The following is a 26784-nucleotide window of genomic DNA, read 5'->3' on the forward strand; positions in this document are numbered from 1 at the left end:
TATGATGGCCAACCTTCTTTCTCTTTACAAATGCAATATGCAGAGTGATGTTACTTAAGATGTTATAGCTTGATAAACAATAGCAGAGAAACCCTGTAGTTAACCTTTCCCGATTTTCTTGCAATAGCAAAAATTAATATAATTAATCTTTACAATTAATTAATTTGTGATTAATTAATGCAATAGCAAAATTAATGTCTGAATGCCAGGGACAAGGCTCATATGGTGAAGTCTAAGAGATCAATGAGGTAATCATAGTTGAGAAGAACAAAGAAGCTCAAACTGCAGGAAAACACTAGTGAAAATAAATTTGGAGAGAAGGATTAGATTACCAGTTAAATTCACAAAACATACTTAAATTTCTTTTCACAGAGTTTATTCAGTATTAAGAATAAGGATCAAAAATGTCAAACAATCATACCCAAGCATCAGAATCACCAAGATTTCAGAAAATTGAACATTGATTTTAATGTTTCCTAGTGAAAATGCTGCTATTTTTATGAATTTATTTGTGCTGACAGGAACATGGGTACCATCATCACAGGAAAGCAAGCATGTCTGGAGATCATCACTCAGATAACTCCCTGGATATGCAGTCTCTGTGTGCACAATAGATCACCACATGAATTCAAAAGAATACTATACATAGTTACACCTTCAGCCTGTAGTTGGCTGGGTACCATCCCCCCATTCAGAGGCATTGTCTATCAACGAATGCAATCCACTCTCACGTTTGCCCCCCCAAAAGTTAAAGTACATATTTATGCTTTAGGAATGATTTGCAGTAGATGTTAACCTTTTTTCCAATACACAAATTGTTCTTTTGAAAAGCAGTGTATAAACTTCATGAGACATGAATAACAAGAACCTTAATTTACCTAGAACTGACAAAGATAATGCATGGACAGCACTTAAATAGAAAAACCATAGAAGTGCACTATAAGTCCCAGTCCATACAAATGTCACTACAATTGTACTTTATCACACTTTCTTCTCATTCATGGTCTCTTTTCCTCTTTTTTTTTTTTTTTGTTAAAATTTTTTTTGAGACAGCATGCCACTATATAGCCATGGTTGTACTAGAATTAACTATGTAGACCATCTTGACCTTGAACTCTCAGATCTCTGTACCTTGCTGCTTCTGGAGTACTGGAGAGTAATATGCTAACTGAGCTAGTCCTCAAGATTCCATTCATATCACAAACCTGTATTTCATCACATTTCGCACTATCCTACCATTAAAATAAATGCTCAAGAGTACGTCTTTCCTGACAAATGATAATTGATGGCAATAATGAATGAATATCCTCATTTTAGCAATATTTCTAAGACCTAGGAGATGAACTTTCTCAAACATATTCAGTAATATTTATTCAAACTGAAATATAGTTTTACTCAAAACTTAGATTATTTTGTGCCCCATTCATCATACAATATTTCAAAATATAGCTATCAGATACTTTTCTAACTACGTCACTTCATAGCTACATGTACCTCTAATTCATAGGTTTTCCTCTAACCAATGAATATACTTATCTCTTATTTTAAATCCTAGATTTAAAGCCATGGTACCCATAGTGAAGGATAGAGCTCCATGAATTCCTTCCTCCATGTGGTCGTGAAAAACTTGAACTCCAACATTTCTAAGTCGAGCGATGTAAATGAAACTATCATCTCTTAAGAGATCATGTTCGCAAGTGAGGATATAAGTTAGTGGCAAACTCTGTAACTGGGAGTCATTAGCTAGCAAAGGAAACAGCCTGCTATCCATAAGCACTGGGTAGGAAGCATTCACCTTCCCAAGAACTGGTTCAGTGTAAACATAGTTCTTTTTGTACTTCTCAGGAAGGAAGTTACTCCAGTTAACAAACTTGAACACGTGTCTCGATTCTTCAGGCATGTGCTCGTTCCTCAGTAAGGCCTGGATCATTGATGAGTCTTTAGTTACATATAGAGACGCCAACTTGAACATCATCTCCCTGTGCAGGATTGGACCATGTGGATACTCTCGATGAGATGGCAGGAAGGTGTCAACCAACTGTAGGCCGGGGTATATTAAGGCTTGTGCCTTGATTCTATTTTTGAATTCTGGATCACTCCGTAGCTACGAATATAATGAATACTCATGGGTCAATAGCTTTCAAACAAAAGGATTGGCAGCTTTACTTTACTAGCCTGAGGTAAAATAAATTTATCAATCTGAAGCATTATCAGTGATTTTTCCTCATAATTTCATCCGTTCAGGAACAATGCATAGTCTGTTTCTCACACATTTATTCACATGTGACAAGCAAACAGGATGATCAGAAGCATCCTAGTTAAAGATGACAGAATAACTATAATGTATTTGTTCTTTGTTTCTTTTAAGAGATTTAGCTTTTGTTGTTTGTAATAAAGCCTTGTTGCGAATCTCAGGTTGTGATAACATAGTGTCCTCCTGCCTCAGTTTCCCAACTGCTATAACAATAAGCATGTCTTACAATGTTAAGCTTCCCTAAAAGTATATTTGAGTCATATAATCAGCAAAGTCTACAAATACAATAAAATGCAATTGCCAATAGTTACATAGTAAGTAAAGTCTAATGGAACCTGGTATGCTAAAGAAAACACAACGTTTATTTAAGTAGCGTGGTGTGATAACAGTGATAGAGGAGACAGAGAATAATTTATGAAAAGCAGAAGATTAGAAAAGGATGTGAAATGTTGTGTGTGAAGCCTCAGTTTTTTTTATCAGAAATAAGAGGAGTTGCGAGTCTACGGCTAAAGTCTTCTTATACACTCCACAGCAGCGAACCTAGACTTCCTCTGTGAGCATGAGAACCTCGATGACACCACCTTCTATAGCACATCTGCGTCAGTGACTGTATCTTCTGCCATTCTTTGGAAAATCCCAAGCTATTCAAAAAGCTCTTGAGCATACAGAAAATCTCTTGCGCAGTGCATGAAAGCATCAGTTGTCAATAAAATGCTGTTGGTCTATGAGTTTAGGCAGGAAATAAGGAGGTGGAAGTTTTGGTTTAGAGAGAGGACTTCTGGGATAGAGTCAGGTGCCATGAGATCTGCCCCAAACTCTGAGAAAGATGACCACATGAACCTGAGAAGAGGTAATCAACCACATGGAGGTAGTTAGAATAGAGTAAATGGGATAATTGAGCTATTGGGGATAAGCCAAAGCTTGTGGCCTAGGCATTTATTCACATATGGTTAAGTCTCAGTCATTGTTTCTGGAACTTGTGCATGGGCAGAAAAACATGAGGGCCACGCCCTCATAAAGTCAAAGGACTTACACAAAATGAAAGAAGTCTATGAAATCTCCTTAGCTCATCACAAGGCTAACCATCTGAACAATTCCAGATTACAGACCAATAGAAGGCAGGTTGCACAACTCAGGAAGAAAGTCAAGAAATAAAATATTTCTTAAGAGAACCTTTCCAGGTTCTTGTTACTTACCAGTGGTTTTGGAATAGGAATTTTCTAAATAAAATGAAGCCCCTCAGAAGAGTAGACAAAAATTCTTCAGGGAGCACAGTTTTAAAACTGAGGCGGATTGTTACAGCTTCTTCAAGTGTAGCAGGGCTGCTGCCCACAAGTTACCTAGTACACATGCTTAGTACCCGAGGAACTAAGGTACTAAGTTATATATAACATAACTTATATAACTATAAGGTAGTTTGACCTTTTAATTTCATATTGAAATACAAAAGAAAATAAATGAGAAATCACTCCAATCAGATGTGGAGTACATGGAGATGGCTCAGTTAGTAAATTATTTGTTGATGTAAACTTGATGACCTGAGTACAGATATCCAGAACACGGAAATCTGGGCATAGCAGCATACACCTGTTACCTCAGCACTGTGTAGGTAGAGTGGACTCAAGGGAATCCTGAAGTTAAATGTGCAGCAAATCTAGCAGACTCAGAGATCTCAGGCCCCATAAAAGACCCAGTTTCAAAAATTGAAATATAGAAGAAATAAAGGCAGAGATATATAGAAGAAGACACCCAATGTCAACCTCTGGAATCTACATGTATAACATACATGTAAACATGCATACACAAGTACACACATTTTAAAATGTGTATACTAACATAAACCCATGTGCACACACACATACACACACACACACACACACACACACACACACACACACGCGCGCGCGCGCGCGCGTGCGCACACACACGTTAAGTAAAAAGTATTGTATTTAATGTAGAGAAAGGAGGAGAATAGTTCTCTAGGTAGTAGTTGAAAATTCCACATGCTCTAAATCAAAATAGTTTGGAATAAATGCCACAATACATTACCCATTGGGAAGAGGGTCTGGGCTTCAAATTTCACTAGTCCTGTGCTTTTCTGAACCACTAGATTCCTTCTTCTTCTAATAGCCATTGTACTAAAGCTAGTGAAACTTCATGGTAGAAATAGTGTCTTTACCTCTAACTTTTCGGTTTTAAACTTTATTTTAAACTTTATTATAAAGAAACTTTTGAAATAAAAGCCATAAAAATATTCATTAATATCAATATCATTTAATATAAGCTCTGGAATTTAGAACCTAGCACACTAAAATGATTTCAGAATATCTTATTCCAAATTCCCTGTAGAGACTCTGGTGACTGGGAAAAGGTACTTTTTCACTGAAAAGCACAATTGCTGTATAATTGGCAGTATGAACACTTATCTAGGACTCTGAACAGCTGATTCAGAGCAGCAGTAGATGCCTTAACCTTGGCAAGTCAGATGGGTCACAGGGTCTAACCTGGTCCAAAACATCTGACCCTTTAAGCACAGAAAGGAGACTTGCTGGCCACATTTCTGCTTGTCACAATCATTTTACATATGACAGCCTTTTGTGACACCAACCTGGACTTTGAGGGAAGAGTGTCACCCTTACAACTGAATCAGAATATGGCTTTACATTCAGTACAATGCTCCCATCGCCACAGCCATAAGCAACCCCCCACTGCCATGCTTCTCCTGCCATTGCTTACCAAATGTTTCAAACTAGGAGCTGTTGAAATACCCTCTTCCCTTTAATTGCTTCTTCTCAGATATTTAGTCTCAGAGGAAAAAAGTATCTAATGCACTCATCAATGATAGTAATAGAAAAATATTGATAATTTTTATATTTTATCTGTAGAAACTCAATAAATCATGAATGCAAAATCCATTACTCTAATGAATAGAGTGGTTCATAAATAATGTATTTTTTCTAACATTGGCATGGTGAGTCAGAATCATTACAGTTTCCTAAATACCTGGTTCTTTTTGAGTTGTTGGTGCAGGAGGCTTATAAGGCCAGCACAAACTACAGAGAAACTCAGGGAATTTTATTAAAAGCCCTTTTGGAAACAGTTTAAGTTTAAAAGTAAAGTTTGCGGGGGCTGGAGAGATGGCTCAGCGGTTGGGGGCACCCGACTGCTCTTCCGGAGGTCCTGAGTTCGGTTCCCAGCCAGCCACATGGTGGCTCACGGCCATCTGTGAGGAGATCTGATGCCCTCTTCTGGTGTGTCTGGAGACAGCTACAGTGTACTTATATATAATAAATAAATAAATCTTTAAAAAAAAAAAGTAAAGTTTGCATAGTTGTATGGCAACATGTATGCTTAGCAAGCATGCTGCCCTGGATTTAATGCCCAGAACCTTCCCCCAACCCCTAAAAAATGTAAGATTGTAAAAGCCTTCTCTAGCATTAGACAATAAAACTACATCTAGAGTAATATCATATGAAAATGGATAATTGCACTTGTTTAAATTTCACACATAATAGCATAAAAGTAATGCAAACACAACTAAAGCTTAGCTTCTTTTGAGTTAGGATTAAAAGACACACATACACATACACACACATACACACACACACACACACACACACACATATATATATATACACACATACATATATATATATATATATATATATATATATATATATATACATATATACAACATACCAGTTGAGTCAATGCTGCTGCCAAGGCACCCCCAGAACTCTCTCCCATAATGCAGATGCGTGAGGGATCCACTCTGTATTTTGCAAGAACTTTCTCCTGGAGAAAGAACTTGGTTGCAGAAACACAGTCTTCAAGGGCAGCTGGGAATAGATACTTGGGAGCAAGTCTGTATCTTTAGAGGTAAATCAAAGCAAAAGCACAACAAAACCCTTGTTAAAAGTATGCAAGGAAATATCTCAGTCTCAACAGATACACTGATATGTTGGCCCTACTTTGAATCTAGTTAATCACAAATTAACTAGAGCTCACTGGTAATGTCTGTCTTAAAGTGGGGAGTAGATTGTGGTTAAGGGTTTCAGATATTGGTTGTAAGGGGAACAAGTGAGACAGAAGATGTGTTCACCCTGTGATATCTGCACGTGTCAGTAACCCTCTGAATATCTGGTGACTCAAAAGCAATTTACAATCATTGACAGGAATACCCAGAAACTTTAAATGCAGAAAATATGAATAAATTATTGACAGATGGCTTTATAAATGTATGTATGTACATACTCAACGAAAATGTAGAATTTCATACTTTATATTGAAGATCAGAATTTAAATCAAGATAGTCATGAAATATGCATATTTGAAGCATTTGAAAGATCTTACTCAAATATTTGAGCTTTTCCTTAGTTCAAGTACAACTACATAGGTCTTTTCATTCTTTGTTGTGTGCATTCTGTCTTTGGAGTACACCTCAATGGAGTTCACGTTTTTAATTTTATTATTTTAATAGAGGCTAGAATTAGTGATTATTTCACATTCTTATATTAAACAATGGCCATAATATGGTCCTTGTAGATGTTTATGTTTTACTCTTAAATATTTGAAAACTAGCAAAATGACTTAAAATGATAATATTCTTCAAGGTAAAGAATAGCAAGTACCTGAAATCGTGTAGAATTCCTAAATAGTGTATAATATAGATCACATCACTAAAAAAACTTATTTAAGATGATACCGTGTTAAATTTAGCTAAAATTATTACATGGAAGGCACATCATTCTTATAGTTATAATTTATATATTTCTCAAAACAAAGTTTTTTTTTTCTGGTTCCATTAACAAGTAATTAAGAGCAGGACAGAACTGAAGTCTCTAGTGGGTTCTACTGGCCCCTATTATATTCTCAACTATGAAATTCCTTGCACTGATTTCGTCTGAGGTCTGTAAATCTGTAAAATCCATTTCTACACCATGCACAATGGCACTGGCAAAATGTGAAGTCTTCATTCTTCTGGTGAGAGTTCCAGTAGGACAGAGAAAACAGTTGCTATTAAGTAAAAAGAACTTGCTCATATTCTTGTACGTTATTGGAAATGTTTATAAAAGTTATGAGATAATAAGATATAGTTTTGATAATGTCTTAAAATATTCAAAATTTCCTAATGTTTTCACAAAAATAAAAACAACCCTGGAACCAAGAAGAACAGTAACCCTATACTGTTTTATAAGCAGGTCAAATAAAATCCAACATCCCAAGAATATAATGAGCATACTTTTTAGGTATGTTATCTACAGATAGAGTTAGCTACTTGTGAAACTTGGAATTTATACTTCCGGAGATGTTACAGCTCTGATAACAAAGATGCTTATTCTTCTGAACTTATTTCTACAATGGCAAAAATCACAGCAGATACTAATGCCTTTGAGGACACACCGATATAAAAATTCTAGGAAAAAAAATTATATAACAAAACCCCACAGGGTATAGCTATTTAATGGCTAGGTGGCAAGCTCTGAAGAAGTCAAGCCTATGCTATGAGGGCCCAGGATGTGATAAAATGTATTATTATTCTCTTACTCTATTCCTAAAACGACAGCATCAATCTTGTTTGATATGAGTCTGTTCATGTTGTCATGAGCTGTTATCTCTGAAATGAATAGAATAAATAATAGATTGGTGAACTGTAAATAGAGAAACAATGGAAACCCACAAATACCCATTAATATGGTAGAAATGTGGATTGTGGTTAATTGGTGGAACCCTGTAATCCCCACTTTTGTTGTTATGTAGAGCAATACTCTGTTAGAATTCAGGAAATCCAACTCATTACCACAATATTCTATAAAACTCTTGCTAGAAGAATTGGAAAATATGGAATTAAATTGAAAAATATTTGTAGCTAGTGTTAAAATTTTCAAAAAGGAAAACATTTACCACAGTTATTTTTAAAAGAAAATTTTCAATGAAGGGACATCAGCTTACTTAAAGCAAGATGCACTTTTGCTGTAATTAAAACAAATAAATTTTCCTTTGCCAAAGGCTTACATAAGGTCATGCATATTTGATAAACTTAGAAGTAAACTTCATATTACCTTCCTATACAGAAAAGACATTTAATTTTTATAAAATCAAGTAATAATACAGTCTTACATTTGTAGTTCCTTAAAAAAGTTAACTGTGGATAAAATAGAGTTACAATCAAGTTAAAAGAATTTAAAAAGAGAACAAAGGAATGTAGCAATGCCAATATTTTTCTTTGATAGAAATATATATTAATTCACCTAAAATATATAAATTTCCAAACATCATGTTAGAGATAAAATCATAATAATCAGAGGAAATAAATTTGAGAAAAATTTAAATTTTTTAGTGAAAAATAATAAATTTATGAGAATTTTTAGAGTTCAGAGAAATATATATATATAACTAAATTTAGTTGAAATATAAACTTAGAGTACAGGGAGGAAGTGGCCAAAATTATGGAAATAGGAATGGAAGATCTATACTTAAATACAACAAAAGGTTTATCACCAGGTAGTCAATAGGTCTCAATTATTTATCAATAAATAATTCATGTAGCTGTATTTTCAAATCATGGAAGGTGAAAAAGAAGGTACCAGAAATGGAAGTAATGGTGATAAGCCTTTGGATTAAGGAAAGAAGATTGGGAGCAATCTAAATGGTAAGCTGGCAAATGTGGACAGGAACACTGTGCTCAGAATTCTGTGACCAGAACATGTCATAAAGTTTAGGAGATTAGAGATTGCAAAGTAGAGCACAGTGATCATTCCCTAGGGATGTTTGCCTTTCTTTTGTTCTTGGGAAATTTATTTATTTCTCTGTCTACTCCTTGAGAAAGTAATATGATGGCATCTGTTAAGGAATTCTCATGATTCACTAATAACCAGGTATGCAGACCAGTCTGCAACTGAGTTGATTGATTAAATCCAGCAACAACGTTAGAGATCGGAAACAGCCCATATCAATAGGATGGGCATGGGGGCTAGAGTAGAAACAAAAAATTAAGTATAGAAAAATATGGAACCAACAACCAAAGAATAAAATACTGCAATGTGGGGAATATTAATATTGGTAAAGTATAAACAATTAACTCATTTCAACCTGGTTTTCACTTTTCTCTTGTTTTAATGTTGAAGTTGCAAATGAAGGGATAAAGCAAAGGAGGAAAAGGAAGGACACAGAAATTTCCTTCATACAAGCTAACAGAGTAGCAGAGAGCAGTGGTTTCTCTCAGATTAAACTGTTCTAAGAAAGAGTCAAAAGGCAAAGAAGAGACAAGCATAGAAATAAGTCTCAGAAAATAAAGAATTTTAAGGAAATAACTAGAAAGAACAATCAGGGGCTGACAGAGAACAAGGCAGAAAAACCAGTGCCTACTCAGGAATCAACAAAGGGGCTACAACTGCAGGTAGAAGAAACACAAATCAGGTGACAATTTGGAAGGAAATATAATTCCTGGTAAAATAGAGACTCATCTTGACCAAAAGATAAACGTGTCTTATCCCAGGATGTAAACAGAGAGTAATGAAGAGGGGATCAATAAGATGCCAGTAAGCTTCAGACAGTGTAGACAGGTAAGGAGAGAGGTGGACTGGGAGATACCAAACATAAGCACTTATGACCCAGAAGGAGCAGGTAAGGTTGGAAACAGGATGGCAATTTGGAAATGTCACTGAAGCAAAACAGTGGTCCTAACTGCTTCTGAGGTGTGGCATTTTTCAGCAACATGAAGCGCATGCATGGACAGCTCAATGGGAGCCTTAATGCCCTGGTTTCTGCTTATAGGCCTTATAGGTTGGTTCCTCTCCTTTCTAACTGTTGGACATTGAAAACATTTCATAATCTGTTAGTTTTTTCACCATGAAAAAAATGATGATAATACCTATCTGAACAGGTACCAACTCAGCAGAAGTATCTGAAATACGTTTCAGAAACATGCTCCCTCAGTTGGATGCCTAGCTTTCCACAGTGGCATTTTTTGTGTAACTTGAAATAATAACAGATTATGAAGAGAAAATACTGGATTTTGTGATTAAGCTAAAGTTCACTGAAAACAGGAGTGCTATTAATTGTTATGTCTGTTAAGTACACAACTCAACATTTTAACACTTTTATCTATAGTAAATCCATAAGTCATCAAGTCTAAAATTCTCTCTATCCCACCTCACTTCTCTTTGTCTCTCTGTCTTTCTGTATGTCTCTGTCTCTCTGTCTCTCTCCTCTCTCTGTCTCTGTCTCTCTGTCTATCCTATCTGTCTGTCTGTCTCACCTCCGGACAGCAATACAGAGATTTATGCCAGGAACTGATTACTCAGGTTTATTTCATTTTTTTCATTCTAATACCAAGTTATGCTTTGAGTTCTAAGCCTCAAATGTTATTTTCATATCATAATCTACTACTTGAACAAATGTGGACTGCAGTATGACAACAATCATATTTCAGATCCAACGACTACAGCATCTGGTTCACATTAGGGTTTCATACAATTTATGTGATTAGAGTGTTTTAATCTGAATTCCAAATTTATCTTTTAAACTTCCAAGTCTAGGCTATCCACATGTTTATTTAAAAGTAACATTTTCCTTAAAAAAACCACGATCATATATCTACATGACTGTTTTAGTTACCAAGCTGTAAATGAAGAAATATGTGTGAACAATGACCCATACATTCTAATGTATCTCTACTAAGTAAGAAGTACATATTACCCAAGTCAACATTATGTTGACAAAACTTGGTCGATACACAACACTTATTTGAATATAAATATATGAACAACACACACATCAGAAATACACTTACTGCAACTTCCGAAGACAAAGATACCACCATGAATGAAAATAATAGCTGGTCTCTTTCTCTCTGACTTCCTCTTTGGCACATGCAGACGAACAGGGATGTTACTGAAGTCTGTGTCAATCACTGTAACATTTTCATCTGAAACTGGTTGTGCAATGTAAAATGTTGCCACAATTGAAAATATTTTTTCATACTTCATGAGACCTATGTTTTCAAATAATGTGGCCTACAAAAGCATGACAAAATTTTAACCATTATACATTTTTATTTTAATAACAACAAATAAACATATGTAATGATAAAAACAAATAATGTGATAATACTCTGGAGGACTGATTTTATTTTTTAACTGTATTTTGATAGCAAGTATACCTCACTTTGTTCATCTGCATCAGACTAGCACAAGATTAAGTTCATGAAAAGTCTCATGGTAGGGGATGAGCAAATAAAATCCCATTCCTCCCTGAGGACATACTGGCAGATATTGGTTGTTGAGGAAGGAGGCTTAATTTTCTTTAATATCTGTTAATCATTTACCCTTGCTCTAGCAAATAATCTCCCTGCAATTTTTACCAAGAAACAATTAAACTCATTGGATTGCACGAAAGATTGAAGATGTAAAATGTGTTTAAAAAATGGATTCCAGCAGGCTCATGAAAGGGCAGGAAAAGGAAATTTATCAGGTAAATGAATAAAATGGTCAATACCTAACTAACTAACTAACTAACTAACTAACTAACTAACTAATTGATTAACTAGCTAGCTAACTGGCTAACTAAATACATAAATGCTTGCAGATATTATATTGGTACTGACCTGGAAACTTTATCCCTACTTTCTAGTCGTTATCAGACTGGAAGTTGCTATGCATACTACCAGAAAAGAAATGTAATCACCAATCTTGCCTAACTCTGACCCTGTGAACTACTATAGCCACTGGGGCTGGCAAGACTTACCTACTATTGCAATAGAGATTTGAACATTATGGGTTAAACAATCACATTCTTATTGGATTTAAACTCTATTACACAAGATGAAACGTATAACCAATCCCATTGTTGGCTCAAGAATCTGTGCATAGACAGGTCATAGGCCATAGCGGGCAATCTACTACTGCTAGTCTATTAAATGTACATAATATTAAACTAACTCCTAATGACTTATTGTTACAGCCATAGATTAATGCGTCTCTCAATTCTTATCACAGAAGCATCTGTTTGGAGTATATTGTGATTAACACAGACGCAAACTGGACTCAACTCTAAGTGGAACATCTCTATTGCCTTCTCTCCTGCCAAAGTTCAAAGATCATTGTAGAAGAGGAGATTGAAAGACTATATAAGCCAGAGATACTGAATGAATTAAACAACAACAACAACAACAACAACAAAAACAATAACAACCCAGTGTTCTCCAGTATGATAGTTGAATGTGTGATGGTGACAGCATGCACAGGCCTATGAAACTCAAGTCACACTAAATCCCATCTTGGTAGAGGGAAATACACAAGATTTCCTACCCCTAGGCAATGAGCTATTGGCAGTTGTTAGCTGGAAGGGGAGGAAGAGTCAGTTCTTTTTAAGGGGTTGGCTTCTAGTATAACACCCGATCTCCAGTTGATAGCTGCACATCCAAGAGTAATTCAGGAAGTACAGGTTGGAGATGATTAGTAGGAAAAAAAGAACACAAGTTAGGACATTTGAACAGTTAAGAAAGGAGTTTGAAGACTGGTAAAAACTTAATTGTACATAATTCTCAAAGAATTAATAAAACAGAAAATGCACAAAGTACAAGTAAAAAATAAATAACTTAAGTATGAAATGTTTAGAAAGAATAGTAATATCATTTAACGCCACCACAAATTTCAATGTATTTTGCATAGGTATGACTTAAATATAGTTTTATCCGAAACAAAAAATATATGTAATGTGGCATTTTATGTATATTCCAATATTTTATTTTTATTTTATTGGTCACTCAATTTAGTATTATAAAATTCTCTCTCTCTCTCTCTCTCTCTCTCTCTCTCTGTGTGTGTGTGTGTGTGTGTGTGTGTGTTTAAACATGTCAACCATGTGTGCTTGTGGAAGCTACACTGTGGTGTTGGTCTTTATCTTTTAACCTTGTTTAAGACAAGTTCTATTGCTCCAGTTATATATGCCAATATTTCTAACCCAGAAGCTCTCTGTGAGTTCTGGAGACTGGAATGCAGATCCCCATGCTTGCACAGAAATGCCTTTGCTCATTATGCAGTTTCCATTGTCTGTAATTTAGTTTTAATATTTTAAAATATTATACAGTTACCATAATTATAATAGTTTATGATCCCCATTTTCAGTTGCAAAGCAGTGTCTTGCTTTTCCTTAAAATCAATTGAAGGGAAAAGAAGCCACTTTTTACTTATACCATTGAAGTCAGGCTCTCTTGAATATTTATGATAAGCTATCTAAAGCATTACTGACCAATTCCATTAGATCATTGTATCTTTTTATGTGACTAAAATATTCCAGAGAAGATATTGTTGTAACTGTCTCATGATACTAAAGTTATAAAGGTATACCCATCTACATCAATGACTCCAGAAACTCTCATGGCTGAGCACTGTTATACAGATAGGAATTGGAAGTACAATGTGTAATCCCATTTATTTAGGTTAGTGGTACACATCATCTTCATTGTATAAGTAGATGATATATTATAGATGTAAAAAAGGTAATAAAATGCTTAATTCTAAGGGAATGCAATAAGTAGAACAGGAAAATCATAGTTGTATAAAGAATTATGTGAGGAGTGACAAGTGCTGTTGATGGTATCAGAACTTCTGTTTTGTCACACTCAAGAGATTTTACAATAGTATAAAGCTCTCAACTTGAAAACAAATATGTACACATAAAATATGCTTATATAAAAATGCATATTAAGAAAAAAGTTCAGGGCCAGAGAGTTTTAGCACAGAATTATGCCAGATTTTAAAGAAGAGCTAACAACAACAGTCTTCAAGTTATTTCACAAAATAGAAACAGAAGGAACATTGCCAAATTTATTCTAGGAGGACATAGTCATCCTGATACCCAAACCACACAAAGATTCAACAAAGGAAAGAATTACATACCAATTTCCCTTATGGACATAGATGGAAAATACTCAAGAAAATACTCAAAACCTGAATCTAAGATCATCTATCACGATCAAATAGGATTCTTTCCAGAGATGAAAGGTTGGTTCAATGTAAAATATCAGTATGTAATTCAGCACGAAAAACTGAATGAAAAACAAAACAGAACAAAACACATGACCATCTCATTAGATGCCAAAAAAGCTTTTGACAAAATCCAACACCCCTTCAAGATAAAATTCATGGAAAGATTAAGGATACAAGGACATTTACAACAAGCCTATAGTCAACAACTAATTAATGTAGAGGAACTCAAAGTAATTCCATTGAAAACTGGAACAAGACAAGGCTGTCCATTCTCTCCACACCTACTCAATGTAGTACTTGAAGTTCTAACTAGAGCACTCGAGAACTGGAGAAAATCAAGGGGCTATAAATTGGAAAGGCAGAAGTCAAAATATCACTATTTACAGATAATATGATTGTGTACATGAGTACCCCTAAACATTCTACCAGGGAACTCCTGCAGGTGATAAGCATCTTCATCAAGGTAGCCAAATACAAAATTAACTTAAAAAATAAATACAAATTAAAAATCAGTAGCCCTCCTATGTACAAATGACAGACAAAGGAAGAATTCAGGGAAATTATATCCTCCACAAACAATATAAGGTATTTTGCAATAATCCTAAAAAAGCAAGTAAAAGACATGATTGACAAAAACAAATCTTTGAAATAGATGTTAGCAGATGCAAAAATGACCCATGTTCATGGACTGATAGAATTAACATGATAAAAATGGCCATTCTACTGAAAGCCAATATACAGATTTAATGAAATCTCCATCAAAATTCTCACACATTTCTTTATAGACCTTGAAAGGTCAATATTCATTTTCATCTGGAGGTATCACCATCCCCAATTTTAAGATATACTACAATGATATAGTAATGAAACTCTCATGTAATTGGCATAAAAACAAACAGATTAATCCATTGAATCAAATCGAAGACACAGATGTAAATCAACTCAACATGCCTATAAATGCCGGTTATTTGATAAAGAAGTCTGAAATACACAATGGATAAAAGAAAGCATCTTCAACAAATGGTGCTGGTCTATGTGGACATTTGCATGTGGAAAGAATGTAAATAGATCTATATTTTTCATATGCATGAATTCAAATCCAAGGGGAATCAAAGACCTCAACATAAAATCAAATACACTGAACCTGATTGAATAGAACATGGGGAATTGCCTTGAATGTTCTGGCACAGGAGACAACTGCCTGAATAAAACACTGATAACTCAAGTACTAAGACAATCAAATGGGAGATCATGAAATTGAAAATCTTCTGTAAGGCAAAAAACATTATCAATAGAAAAAAACATTAGTTTATAGAATGAGAAAAGATTTTTACCAATTCCATATCTGACAGACGGTTAATATCTAGACTGTATGCATAATTCAAGAAACTCAGCATCAAAAAATAACTCAATTAAGGTGGGTGCAATTCTAAATCAAGAATTAACAGAGAAAACTCAAATGACTGAGAAACATTAAAGAAATGTTCAAAATTCTTATCTATCAGAGAAATAGAAATTAAAATAAATCAAAATAACATTGAGAGTCCATTATATGTCTGTTATAAAGCTAAGATCAAAACCATAAATGACATGATATACTGGTGAGGATGTGGAGAAAAAGGCAATACTCTTCCATTATTGGCAGGAGAACAAACTTGTATAGCCACAATGGACACCCATTTGGAGATTTTTCAGAAAATTGGGAATCAATCTTCCTCAAGAACTCAGCTATACCACTTCTGGGTATATACCCAAATGATGCTCTATCCTACCACAAGGACATGTTCTCAACTATCTTCATAGCTGCTTTACTTATAATAGCCAGAGACTGGAAACAAACTAGAGATCCCACAAATGAAGAATGGATAAAGAAAAATGGATACATTTATACAACTGAGTATTACTCAGTTATTAAACAATGGAATTATGAAAATTGTAGGGGGAAGAGAACTGGATTCTCAGAAGTGCAGACAATCCTGAGAGCACAGGTGAGGCCACACTTCTGCTCACATTCCCTGGCCCAAGAGGAACCCACCTGGAGCCCTTAGAACACATGACTGAAGAATAGTCTGGGACAGGATCTTTCTGGATTTTTCCTGTACCCAGAGCTGACCTTGGGACACAGCTCTCTGTACTCAGGTCCCATGGGTAGAGAGCTGGATTCTTAGAATTGTGGCCAACCCTGAGAGCACAGGTGAGACCACCTTTTCTGGCCACATTCCTGGCCCAAAAGGAACCTAACTGGAGCCCTCTAGACACAAGAACCAAGGAGCAGTCTGGGACAGGATGCTTCCAGTCTCTGCCTACAACCTGAGCTGATCTTGGTACAGATCCTATGAGTAGATTCTAAGAAGTGTAGACAATCCTGAGAGCACAGATCATGCTGGAATAAAGTCAGTCTCCAGGAGTGCTGACACACAGGCTTATAGGAGGGTCAAAGCACTGCCAGAAACAGCAAGACCAGCTAACACAAGAGATAAGCAAAGTTAAGGGCAAGAACTTAAGCAACAGAAACCAAGGCCAGTAGACATCATTAGAAACCAGTTCTACCACCACAGCAAGTCCTGGATACCCCATCACACCAGAAAGGCAAGATTTTGATTTAAAATCATATCTCATGATGTTAGAGGACTTTAAGAAGAACATAAATAACTTTCTTAAAGAAATACAGAACAAAACAGGTAAACAAGTACCAGTCCTTAAGGAAAAAAAACACAAAAACACAAAAATCACTTAAAGAATAAGAGGAAAACACAACCAAACAGGTGAAGGAAGTGAACAAAAATATCCAAGATCTAAAAATGGGGATAGAAATAATAAAGCATCACAAAGGGAGACAACCCTGGAGATAGAAAAACTAGGAAAGAAATCAGAAGTCACAGACCCAAGCATCACCAATAGAATACAAGATATAGAAGAGAGAATCTCAGGGGCAGAAGATACCATAGAAAACACACAACTGTCAAAGAAAATGTCAAAGTCAAAAAGTTCCTAACCCAAATCATCCAGGAAATCCAGGACACAATGAGAAGATCAAACCTAAGAAAAATAGTACAAAAGAGAGCGAAGATTCTCAACATAAAATGTTGGTAAATATCTTCAACAAAATTAGAGAAGAAAAATTCCCTAACCAAAGAAAGAGATGCCCATGAACATACAAGAAGCCCACAGAATTCCAAATGGAGTGAACTAGAAAAGAAATTCCTCCTGTCACATAATAGTCAAAACACCAAATGCACAAAAAAGAAAGAAAGAATATTAAAAGCAGTAAGGGAAAAAGGTCAATCAACTTTAAAGACAGACCTATCAGAATTACACCAGACTTCTCACCAAGACTGTGAAAACCAGAACATCCTGGGCAAATGTCATACAGACCGTAATAGAACACAATGAAAGTAGTACTAAGAGGAAAACTCTTAGTTCTGAGTGCTTGCAAAGAGAAACAGGAGAGAGAATATGTCAGCAGCATGACAGCACACCTTAAAGCTCTAGAACAAAAAGAAATAAATAAACCCAAGAGGAGTAGAAGGCAAGAAATAATCAAACTCAGAGCTAAAATCAACCAAGTAGAAAGGAAAGGGACTATGCAAAGGATCAACAAAAGCAGGAGCTGTTTCTTTGAGAAAATCAACAAGATAGATAAACCCTTAGCCAGACTAACGAGAGGACACAGAGAGTGTGTCCAAATTAACAAAATCAGAAATGAAGAGGGAGACATAACTGCAGAATCAGAGGAAATTCAAAAACTCATCAGATCCTACTACAAAGCCTCTATTCAACAAAACTTGAAAATCTGGGAAAATGGACAATTTTCTAGAAAAATACAAGGTACCAAAATTAAATCAGGAACAGATAAACCATTTAAATAACCCCATAACTCCTAAAGAAATAGAAGCAGCCATTAAAAGTCCCCCAACCAGAAAGAGCCCAGGTCCAGATGGATTCAGTGCAGAATTCTATCAGACCTCCATAGAAGACCTCATACCAATACTGTTCAAACTATTCCACAAAATTGAAACAGATGGAGTGCTACCGAATCCCTTCTATGAAGCCCCAATTACTCTTATACCGAAACCACACAAAGACCCAACAAAGAAAGAGAACTTCAGACCAATTTCCCTTATGAATATTGATGCAAAAATACTCAATAAAATTCTTGCAAACCGAATCCAAGAACACATCAAAACGATCATCCATCATGATCAAGTAGGCTTCATCCCAGGGATGCAGGGATGGTTTAATATACAAAAATCCATCAATGTAATCCACTATATAAACAAATTCAAAGATAAGAACCACATTGTCATTTCATTAGATGCTGAGAAAGCATTTGACAAAATTCAACATCCCTTCATGGTATAAGTCCTGGAAAGATCAGGAATTCAAGGCCCATATCAAAACATAGTAAAAATCATATACAGCAAACTAGTAGCTAACATCAAACTAAATGGAGAGAAACTTGAAGCAATCCCACTAAAATAAGGGACTAGATAAGGCTGCCCACTCTCTCCCTATTTATTCAATCTAGTACTCTAAGTCCTAGCCAGAGCAATCAGACAGAGAAAGGAGGTCAAAGGGATAAAAGTTGGAAGGGAAGAAATCAAAATATCACTATTTACAGATGATATGATAGTGTACTTACAGGATCCCAAAAGTTACACCAGAGAGCTACTTAACCTTAACTACTTAATAAACAACATCAGCAAAGTGTCGGTGGATAAAATTAACTCAAAGAAATCAGTAGCCTTCCTCTAATCAAAGGATAAACAGGCTTTATCCTGTTAAGGAAATTAAGGAAATGACACCCTCTACAATAGTTCCAAGTAATATAAAATATCTTGGTGTGACTTTACCAAACAAGTGAAAGATCTGTATGACAAGACCTTCAAATCTCTGAAGAAAGAAATTGAGGAAGATCTCAGAAGATGGAAAGATCTTCCATGCTCATGGATTGGCAGGATTAATATATTAAAGATGGCCATTTTGCCAAAAGCATCCTACAGATTCAATGCAATCCCCATCAAAATTCCTACTCAATTCTTTATAGAGATAGAAAGAGCAATTTGCAAATTCATTTGGAATAGCAAAAAACACAGGATAGTGAAAACTATACTCAACAATGAAAGAACTTCTTGTGGTATCACCATCCCTGACTTCAAGCAAAATTACAGAGCAAAAGTCATAAAAACTGTATGGTATTGGTACAGAGACAGGCAGGTAGATGAGTGCAACAGAATTGAAGACCCGGAAAGAGGAACACTTCCCCATTGTTGGTGGGATTGGAAACTGGTACAACTACCCTGGAAATCAGTCTGGAGGTTCTGCAGAAAATTGGACATTATACTACCTGACAACTCAGCTATACCACTTTTGGGCATATACCCAAAAGATGCTCCAACATACAACAAAGACACATGCTCTACTATGTTCATAGTAGCCTTATTTATAATAGCCAGAAGCTGGAAAGAACCCAGATGCTGTGCAACAGAGAAATGGATTAAAAAATGTAGTATATCTACACAGTGGAGTACTACTCAGCTGTCAAAAACAATGACTTCATGAAATTCATAGTCAAATGGAATGAACTAAAAAAGATCATCCTGAATGAGGTTAATCAATCACAGAAAAACACACTTGGTATGCACTCATTGATAAGTGCATATTATCTAAAAAGCTCAAATTACTCAAGATGCAATCTACAGACCACAGGAAGTTCAAGAAGAAGGATGGCCAAAATGCTGATGCTCCCATTCCTTCTTAAAAGGGGGAAATATTCATAGGAGGGGATATGAAAACAAAGTTTAAAGCAGTAACTCGAGGAATGGCCTTTCAGAGCCTGACACACATGTGGCCCATATATATGCAGCCACCCAAACTAGATAAGATGGATGAAGCTAAAAAATGCACATGGATAGGGACTGGATATAGATCTCTTCTGAGAGAGACATCTAGAGCATGTCCAATACAGAGGTCAATGCTAGCAGCAAACTATCGAACTGAGAATAGGACCCCTTTAGGGGGAATTAGAGGAAGTATTGAAAGAGTTGAAGCAGCTTGCAACCCCATAAAAACAACAATGCCAACCAACCCGAGCTTCCAGGAACTAAACCATTACTGAAAAGACTATACGTGGACTGACCCAGCGCTCCAACTGCATATGCAGCAGAGAATAGCCTTGTTGGGGCACCAGTGGAAGGGAAAGACCTTGGTCTTGTCAAGGTTGGACCTCCAGTGCAGGGGAATATGGGGGAGAGTAATAAGGGGGATGTATAGGGGGAATACCAGAGTGGGGGAGGGGAAAGGGAGGGAATGGGGCTTATGGACAGAAAACCAGGAAGGGGAATAACCTTTGAAATGTAAGTAAAGAAATATATAATAAAACATTAAAAAAAAAAAAAGAACACAAATGCCAGCCCAGGTTACTATACCCAGCAAAACTCTCAATTAGCATAGATGGAGAAACCAAGATATTCCATGACAAAACAAAATTTACACACTATCTTTCCACAAACCCAGACCTACAAAGGATAATAAATGAAAAACTCCAACACCAGGAAGGAAACTACACCCTGGAAAAAGCATGAAAATAATCTAAATTCAACTAACCCAAAAGAAGATAGCCACAAAAACATATTTCTACCTCTAATAACAAAAATAGTTGGGAAAAAAAACTATCATAGGCACCTAATATCTCTCAACATGAATGGACTCCATTTCTGAAAATGAGACTTAGACTAACAGAGTATATGCATAAAGAGGACCCAGCATTTTGCTGTATACAGGAAACACACCTCAGTGAAAAAGACACTACCTCAGAGCAAAAGGCTGGAAAAAAATTTCCAGGCCAATGGTCCCAAGAATCACAATGGAGTAGCCATTCTAATATTGAATAAAATAGACTTTCAACCAAAAGTTATCAGAAAAGATACAGAAGGACAGTTCATATTGATCAAAGGGAAGATTCACCAAGAAGAATTCTCAGTCCTGAAAATCTATACTCCAAATGCAAGGGTACTTACATTCATAAAAGAAACCTTACAAAAACTCAAAGCACACATTGCATATCACAGAATAATAGTGGGGGACTTCAACACCCCATTCTCTTCAATGGACAGATCATGAAAGCAGAAACTAAACAAAGACACAGAAAGTAAGAGAAGTTATGAACCAAATAGATTTAACAGATATTTATAGAATATATCATCCTAAAACAAAAGAATATATCTTCTTCTCAGCACCTCCTGATTCCTCCTATAAAACTGATCATATAATCAGTCAAAAACCAGCCTCAACAGATACAGGAAGACTGAAATAATCACAGGCATTCTATCAGATCACCATAGAATGATGGCGGTGGTTGAAGGCTGGCCTTCAACAACAACAAAAATGACAGAAAGCCTACATACACATGGAAGTCGAACAGTGCTCTATTCAATGATATCCTGGTCAAGGAAGAAATAAAGACTTTAAACACTTTTTAGAATTTAATGAAAATGAAGGCACAAAATACCCAAACTTATAGAACATAATGAGAGCAGTGCTAAGACAAAACTCATAGCTATGAGTGCCTCCAAAATGAAACTGGAGAGAGCATACACTAGCAGCTTGACAGCACATCTAAAAGCTCTAGAACAAAAGAAGCAAATACATCCAAGAGGAGTAGAAAGTAGGAAAAATCAAAGTCAGGACTGAAACCAACCAAGTAGAAACAAAAATAACTATACAAAATAACAACAAAACTAGGAGCTGCTTCTTTGAGAAAATTAACAACATAGGTAAACACTTAGCCAGACTAAGCAGAGGGCACAGAGAGAGTATCCAAATTAACAAAATCAGAAATGAAAAAGGAGACATACTAGATGAGTATGTAATGAGGAACTTAGAAAAGTTATCAGATCCTACTACAAAACGGGAAAATCTGGAAGAAATGGATAATTTTCTAGACAGACACCAGGTGCCAAAGTTAAATCAGGATCAGATAAACCATCTAAAGAGTGGGATAACTCCTAAAGAAATAGAAGCAATTATTAAAAGTCTTCCAACCAAATAAATGTTCAGGACCATGTGTGTTTAGTAGAGAATTCTATCAGACCTTTATAAAAGACCAAATACCAATACTGTCCAAACTAGTCCACAAAATAGAAACAGAAGGAACATTCCCAATTCCTTCTATGAAACCGCAATTATACCTAAACTGCACAAAGACCCAACAAAGAAAGAGAACTTCAGACCAATTTCCCATATGAATATCGACACAAAAATACTCAGTAAAATTCTTGCAAACTGAATCCAAGACACATCAAAATAATCATCCATGTTGATGAAGTACGCTTCATCCCAGGGATTCAGGGATGGTTCAATATATTGAAATCCATCAATGTAATCCACTATATAAACAAACTCAAAAAACAAGACCACATGATTATCTCATTAGGTGCTGAGAAAGCATTTGACAATTCAACACTCCTTCATGTTAAAATTTTTGGAAAGATCAGGAATTCAAGGCCCATACCTAAACACAGTAAAAGCCATATACAGCATACCAGTAGCCAACATCAAACTAAATGGAGAGAAACTAGTATCAATCCCACTAAAATCAGGGACAAGACAAGGCTGTCCACTCTCTCCTATTTATTCAATATAGTACTTGAAGTCCTAGCCAGAACAGTCAGACAACAAAAGGAGATCACAGGGATACAGATTGGAAAGGAAGAAGTCAAAATGTCATTATTTGCAGATGATACAATACTATACTTAAGTGATCCCAAAGGTTCCACCAGAGAACTACTAAACCTGATAAACACCTTCAGCAAATTTTCTGTGTATAAAATTAACTCAAACAAACTACTAGACTTTCTCTACTCAAAGAATAAATAGGCTGAGAAAGAAATTAGGGAAACAACACCCTTCACAATAGCCACAAATAGTATAAATATCTCAGTGTGACTCTAACCAAGGAAGTGAAAATTTGTATGACAAGAACATCAAGTCTCTGAAGAAAGAAATTGAAGATCTCAGAAGATGGAAAGATCTCCCATGCTCATGGATTGGCAGGATTAATATTATTAAAATTACTATCTTGACAAAAGCAATCTATGGATTCAATGCAATCCTCATCATAATTCTAACTCAGTTCTTTACAGAGTTAGAAAGAGAAATTTGCAAATTCATTTGGAATAACAAATACCCAGGATAGCAATAACTATCCTCAACAATGCAAGAACTTCTGTGGGAATTACCGTCCCTGACCTCAAGCAGTATTACAGAGCAATAGTGATAAAGACCGCATGGTATTGGTACAGAGACAAGCAGGTAGATCAATGGAATGGAATTGAAGACCCAGAAATGAAGCCATACACCTATGGTCACTTGATCTTTTACAAAGGAGCTAAAATCATCCAGTGGAAAAAAGATGGCACTTCCAACAAATGGTGTTGGTTTTACTGGTAGTCAGCAGATAGATGAATACAAATCAATCTATTCTTATCATCCTGTAAAAAGCTCAAGTCCAAGTGGATCAAGGACCTCCACATCAAACCAGATACACTCAAACTAGTAGAAGAAAAAGTGGGGAAGAGCCTTGAACATATGGGCAGTGGGGAAAATTTCCTTAACAAAACACTAATGGCTTATGCTCAAAGATCAAGAATTGATCTCATAAAATTGCAAAGTTTCTATAAGGCTAAGTACACTGTCATCAGGATAAAAAGGCAATGAACAGACTGGGAAAAGATCTTTACCAATCCTACAACAGATAGGGGGCTAATATTCAACCTATTCAAAGAAACCAAGAGGTTAGACACTAGAGTATCAAATAACCCTATTATAAATGGGGTACAGAGGTAAAGAAGAATTCTCAACTGAGGAATATTGAGTGGCTGGGAAACCCCTAAAGAAATGTTCAACATTCTTAGTTATCAGGTAAATACAAATCAAAACAACCATGAGATTCCACCTCACACCAGTCAGAATGGTTAAGATAAAAAAAATCAGGTGACAACATATGGTGTTGAGGATATGGAGAAATAGGAATACTCCTTCATCATTGATGGAATTGCAAGCTGGTACAACAACCCTGGAAATCAGTCTAGAGGTTCTTCAGAAAATTGGACATAGTACTACCTGAGGACACAGCTACACCACTCCTGGGCATATATCCAAATGATTCCCCCACACATAACAAGAATACATGCTCCACTATGTTCATAGCAGCCTTTTTTATAATAGCCAGAATATGGAAAGAATCCAGACATCCCTCAACAGAGGAATGGATATAGAAAATGTGGTACATTTACACAATGAAGTACTACTCATGAAATTCATAGGCAAATGGATGGAATTAGAAATTATCATCCTGAGTGAGGTAACCCAATCACAAAAAAAAAAAACCCCACACATGGTATGTATTCACTGATATGTGAATCTTAGCCCAAAAGCTCAGGTCACCCAAAATACAATCCACAGACCACATGAAGCTCAAGAAGGAGCACGACCAAAGTGCAGATGCTTTAGCTCTTCTTAGAAGGTGGAACAAAAATATTCATAGGAGTAGTTATGGAGACAAAGTTTGGAGCAGAGGCTGATGGAGTGGCCATTCAGGGCCTGACCCATCTGGGGATACAGCCCAAACACATACAGCTACTAATCTGTGATGATATTCGAGATGCCAAGAGGTGCATGTTGAAAGGAGCCTGATATAGCTGTCTCCTGAAAGGCTCTACCTGAGCATGACAAATATAGAGGTGGACTCTCATAGCCAACCATTGAACTGAGAATGGGGTCCCCATTGTAGGAGTTAGAGAAAGTTTTGAAGGAGCTGAAAGGATTAGCAACCCCATCAGAACAACAGTCCCAACCAACCAGAGCTCCCAGATACTAAACCACCATCCAGAGTGTACACACGGACAAACTCATGTCTCCAAGTGTAGATGTAGCAGAGGATGTCCTTATTGGGCACCAATGGGAGGAGAAGCCCTTGGTCTTGCCAAGACTCGACTCCTACTGTAGGATAATATCTCGGCGGGAAGGCAAGAAGTGGTGGGTGAATGGATGGGAGAACACACTTATAGAAGAAGGATGAGGGAGAATGGATGGGGTGTTTATGAATGGGAAACTGGGATAAGGGATAACATTTGAAATGTAAATAAATTGCAAAATATCCAATAAAATAAAGACAAAAAAGAAAAAAATAAAACTGTAGACAAATGAATGGAATTAAAAAAAAGTCATCCTGAGTGAACTAAACACGACTCAGACAGACAAACATGATATGTACCAACTTATAAATTGTCATTAGCTCTTAAATATAGGATAAACATGTTACATCCCACAGAAATAGAAAGGCTAATTAAGAAGAGCTCAAGGGAGGACACATGGATCCTCTGGGAAGGGGTGACTGGTGATGGGAAGTGGGTGATTAGGCAAGGTAGAGAGAGATTTGAGAGAGACGGTTGAGACTGGCAGGCATTTGGTATGTGATGCAGAAATCAATGCCGTGGAAACTTCTTAGAATATATGAGTATATATTCACAGATGATATGATTTTATTTATTTTATTTATTTTTGAAGCTAAATTCAAGTTTATTAGGAAGAGAAATGGATAGACTTAAACATGAGTTGAAATAGAAAGAGAGGCACCTAGGAAAGCATAGATCCGTCCAAGATAGGACAGGGTTATTATTTTACTCTTCTTGCTTTGGTTGGGTTTACTCATTAAGCAAACTATGGGCAGAATTCACATAAAAATTTACCTAGATACTCATGTTCAAGATGGAGGAACATACATACAACTCAAGGGAAACTAAAGTTCAGTCTCTGATGAAGGTCTCACAGGCCTGCGTCTCCTGGATCAGGAGAGATGACAGTGGAAGACAAACAGGTCAGCGTGGAGAGGAGTGATGCTCAGGTCTGGACTGAATTCACTTCCTTATGTCATACTGACAGGAGACAGAGACCTGGACACAGATGCCAGCCACTGACAGAAAAGTCAGGAGCTTTTGAAGCCACACAAGGTAGGTAACTTACCCTTTATTTCTTCCATACCAGAAGAATCACCATCGTTCCTATCACCAATGTCACAAGAATCAGGCCAATGAGAATTGCCATGATGGGGATGGTTGTTATGAAACACAATTGACTGAGAAGAAACACTTAGAGAAATATCCCTGTGCTTAGTCATCAAGGAAATGAATATCAAAACTACTTTGGGAGTTCGTCATATATATCTACATCTCTCTCTCTCTCTCTCTCTCTCTCTCTATATATATATATATATATATATATATATATATATATATATATATATATATATGGGAACATCTAAAGTGAATAAATACTTCACAAAAACCATCAACCTTCCTATATAAATGACAAACAGTTTGAAAAAAGAAAATAGTGAAATAGTACCACTCACAATAGCCTCAAAAAATTAAAATTTCTTGGAGTAACTCTAACCAAGCCAATGAAAGACTTGTTTGATAAAACCTTTAAGACATTGAAGAAAAATATTGAATAAGGAGTCCAGAGCAAGCGAGCGAG

General features: G+C 36.1%; 1 protein-coding gene across 1 annotated transcript; it reads right to left on the minus strand.

Annotated features, from left to right (window-relative positions):
* Positions 1-1501: 1501 nt before the first annotated feature.
* On the minus strand, positions 1502-26352 carry LOC116895864 (arylacetamide deacetylase-like 2). The gene is made up of 5 exons (XM_032896966.1): positions 26290-26352; positions 11049-11271; positions 7802-7871; positions 5954-6125; positions 1502-2104 (listed from the first exon to the last, which is right to left on the minus strand). The coding sequence occupies exons 1-5, from the start codon at positions 26350-26352 to the stop codon at positions 1502-1504; spliced, it is 1131 nt and encodes a 376-aa protein (XP_032752857.1).
* Positions 26353-26784: the final 432 nt, after the last annotated feature.

This window comes from Rattus rattus, chromosome 3, assembly GCF_011064425.1.
Source record: "Rattus rattus isolate New Zealand chromosome 3, Rrattus_CSIRO_v1, whole genome shotgun sequence".
NCBI classification, from domain to species: domain Eukaryota; kingdom Metazoa; phylum Chordata; class Mammalia; order Rodentia; family Muridae; genus Rattus; species Rattus rattus.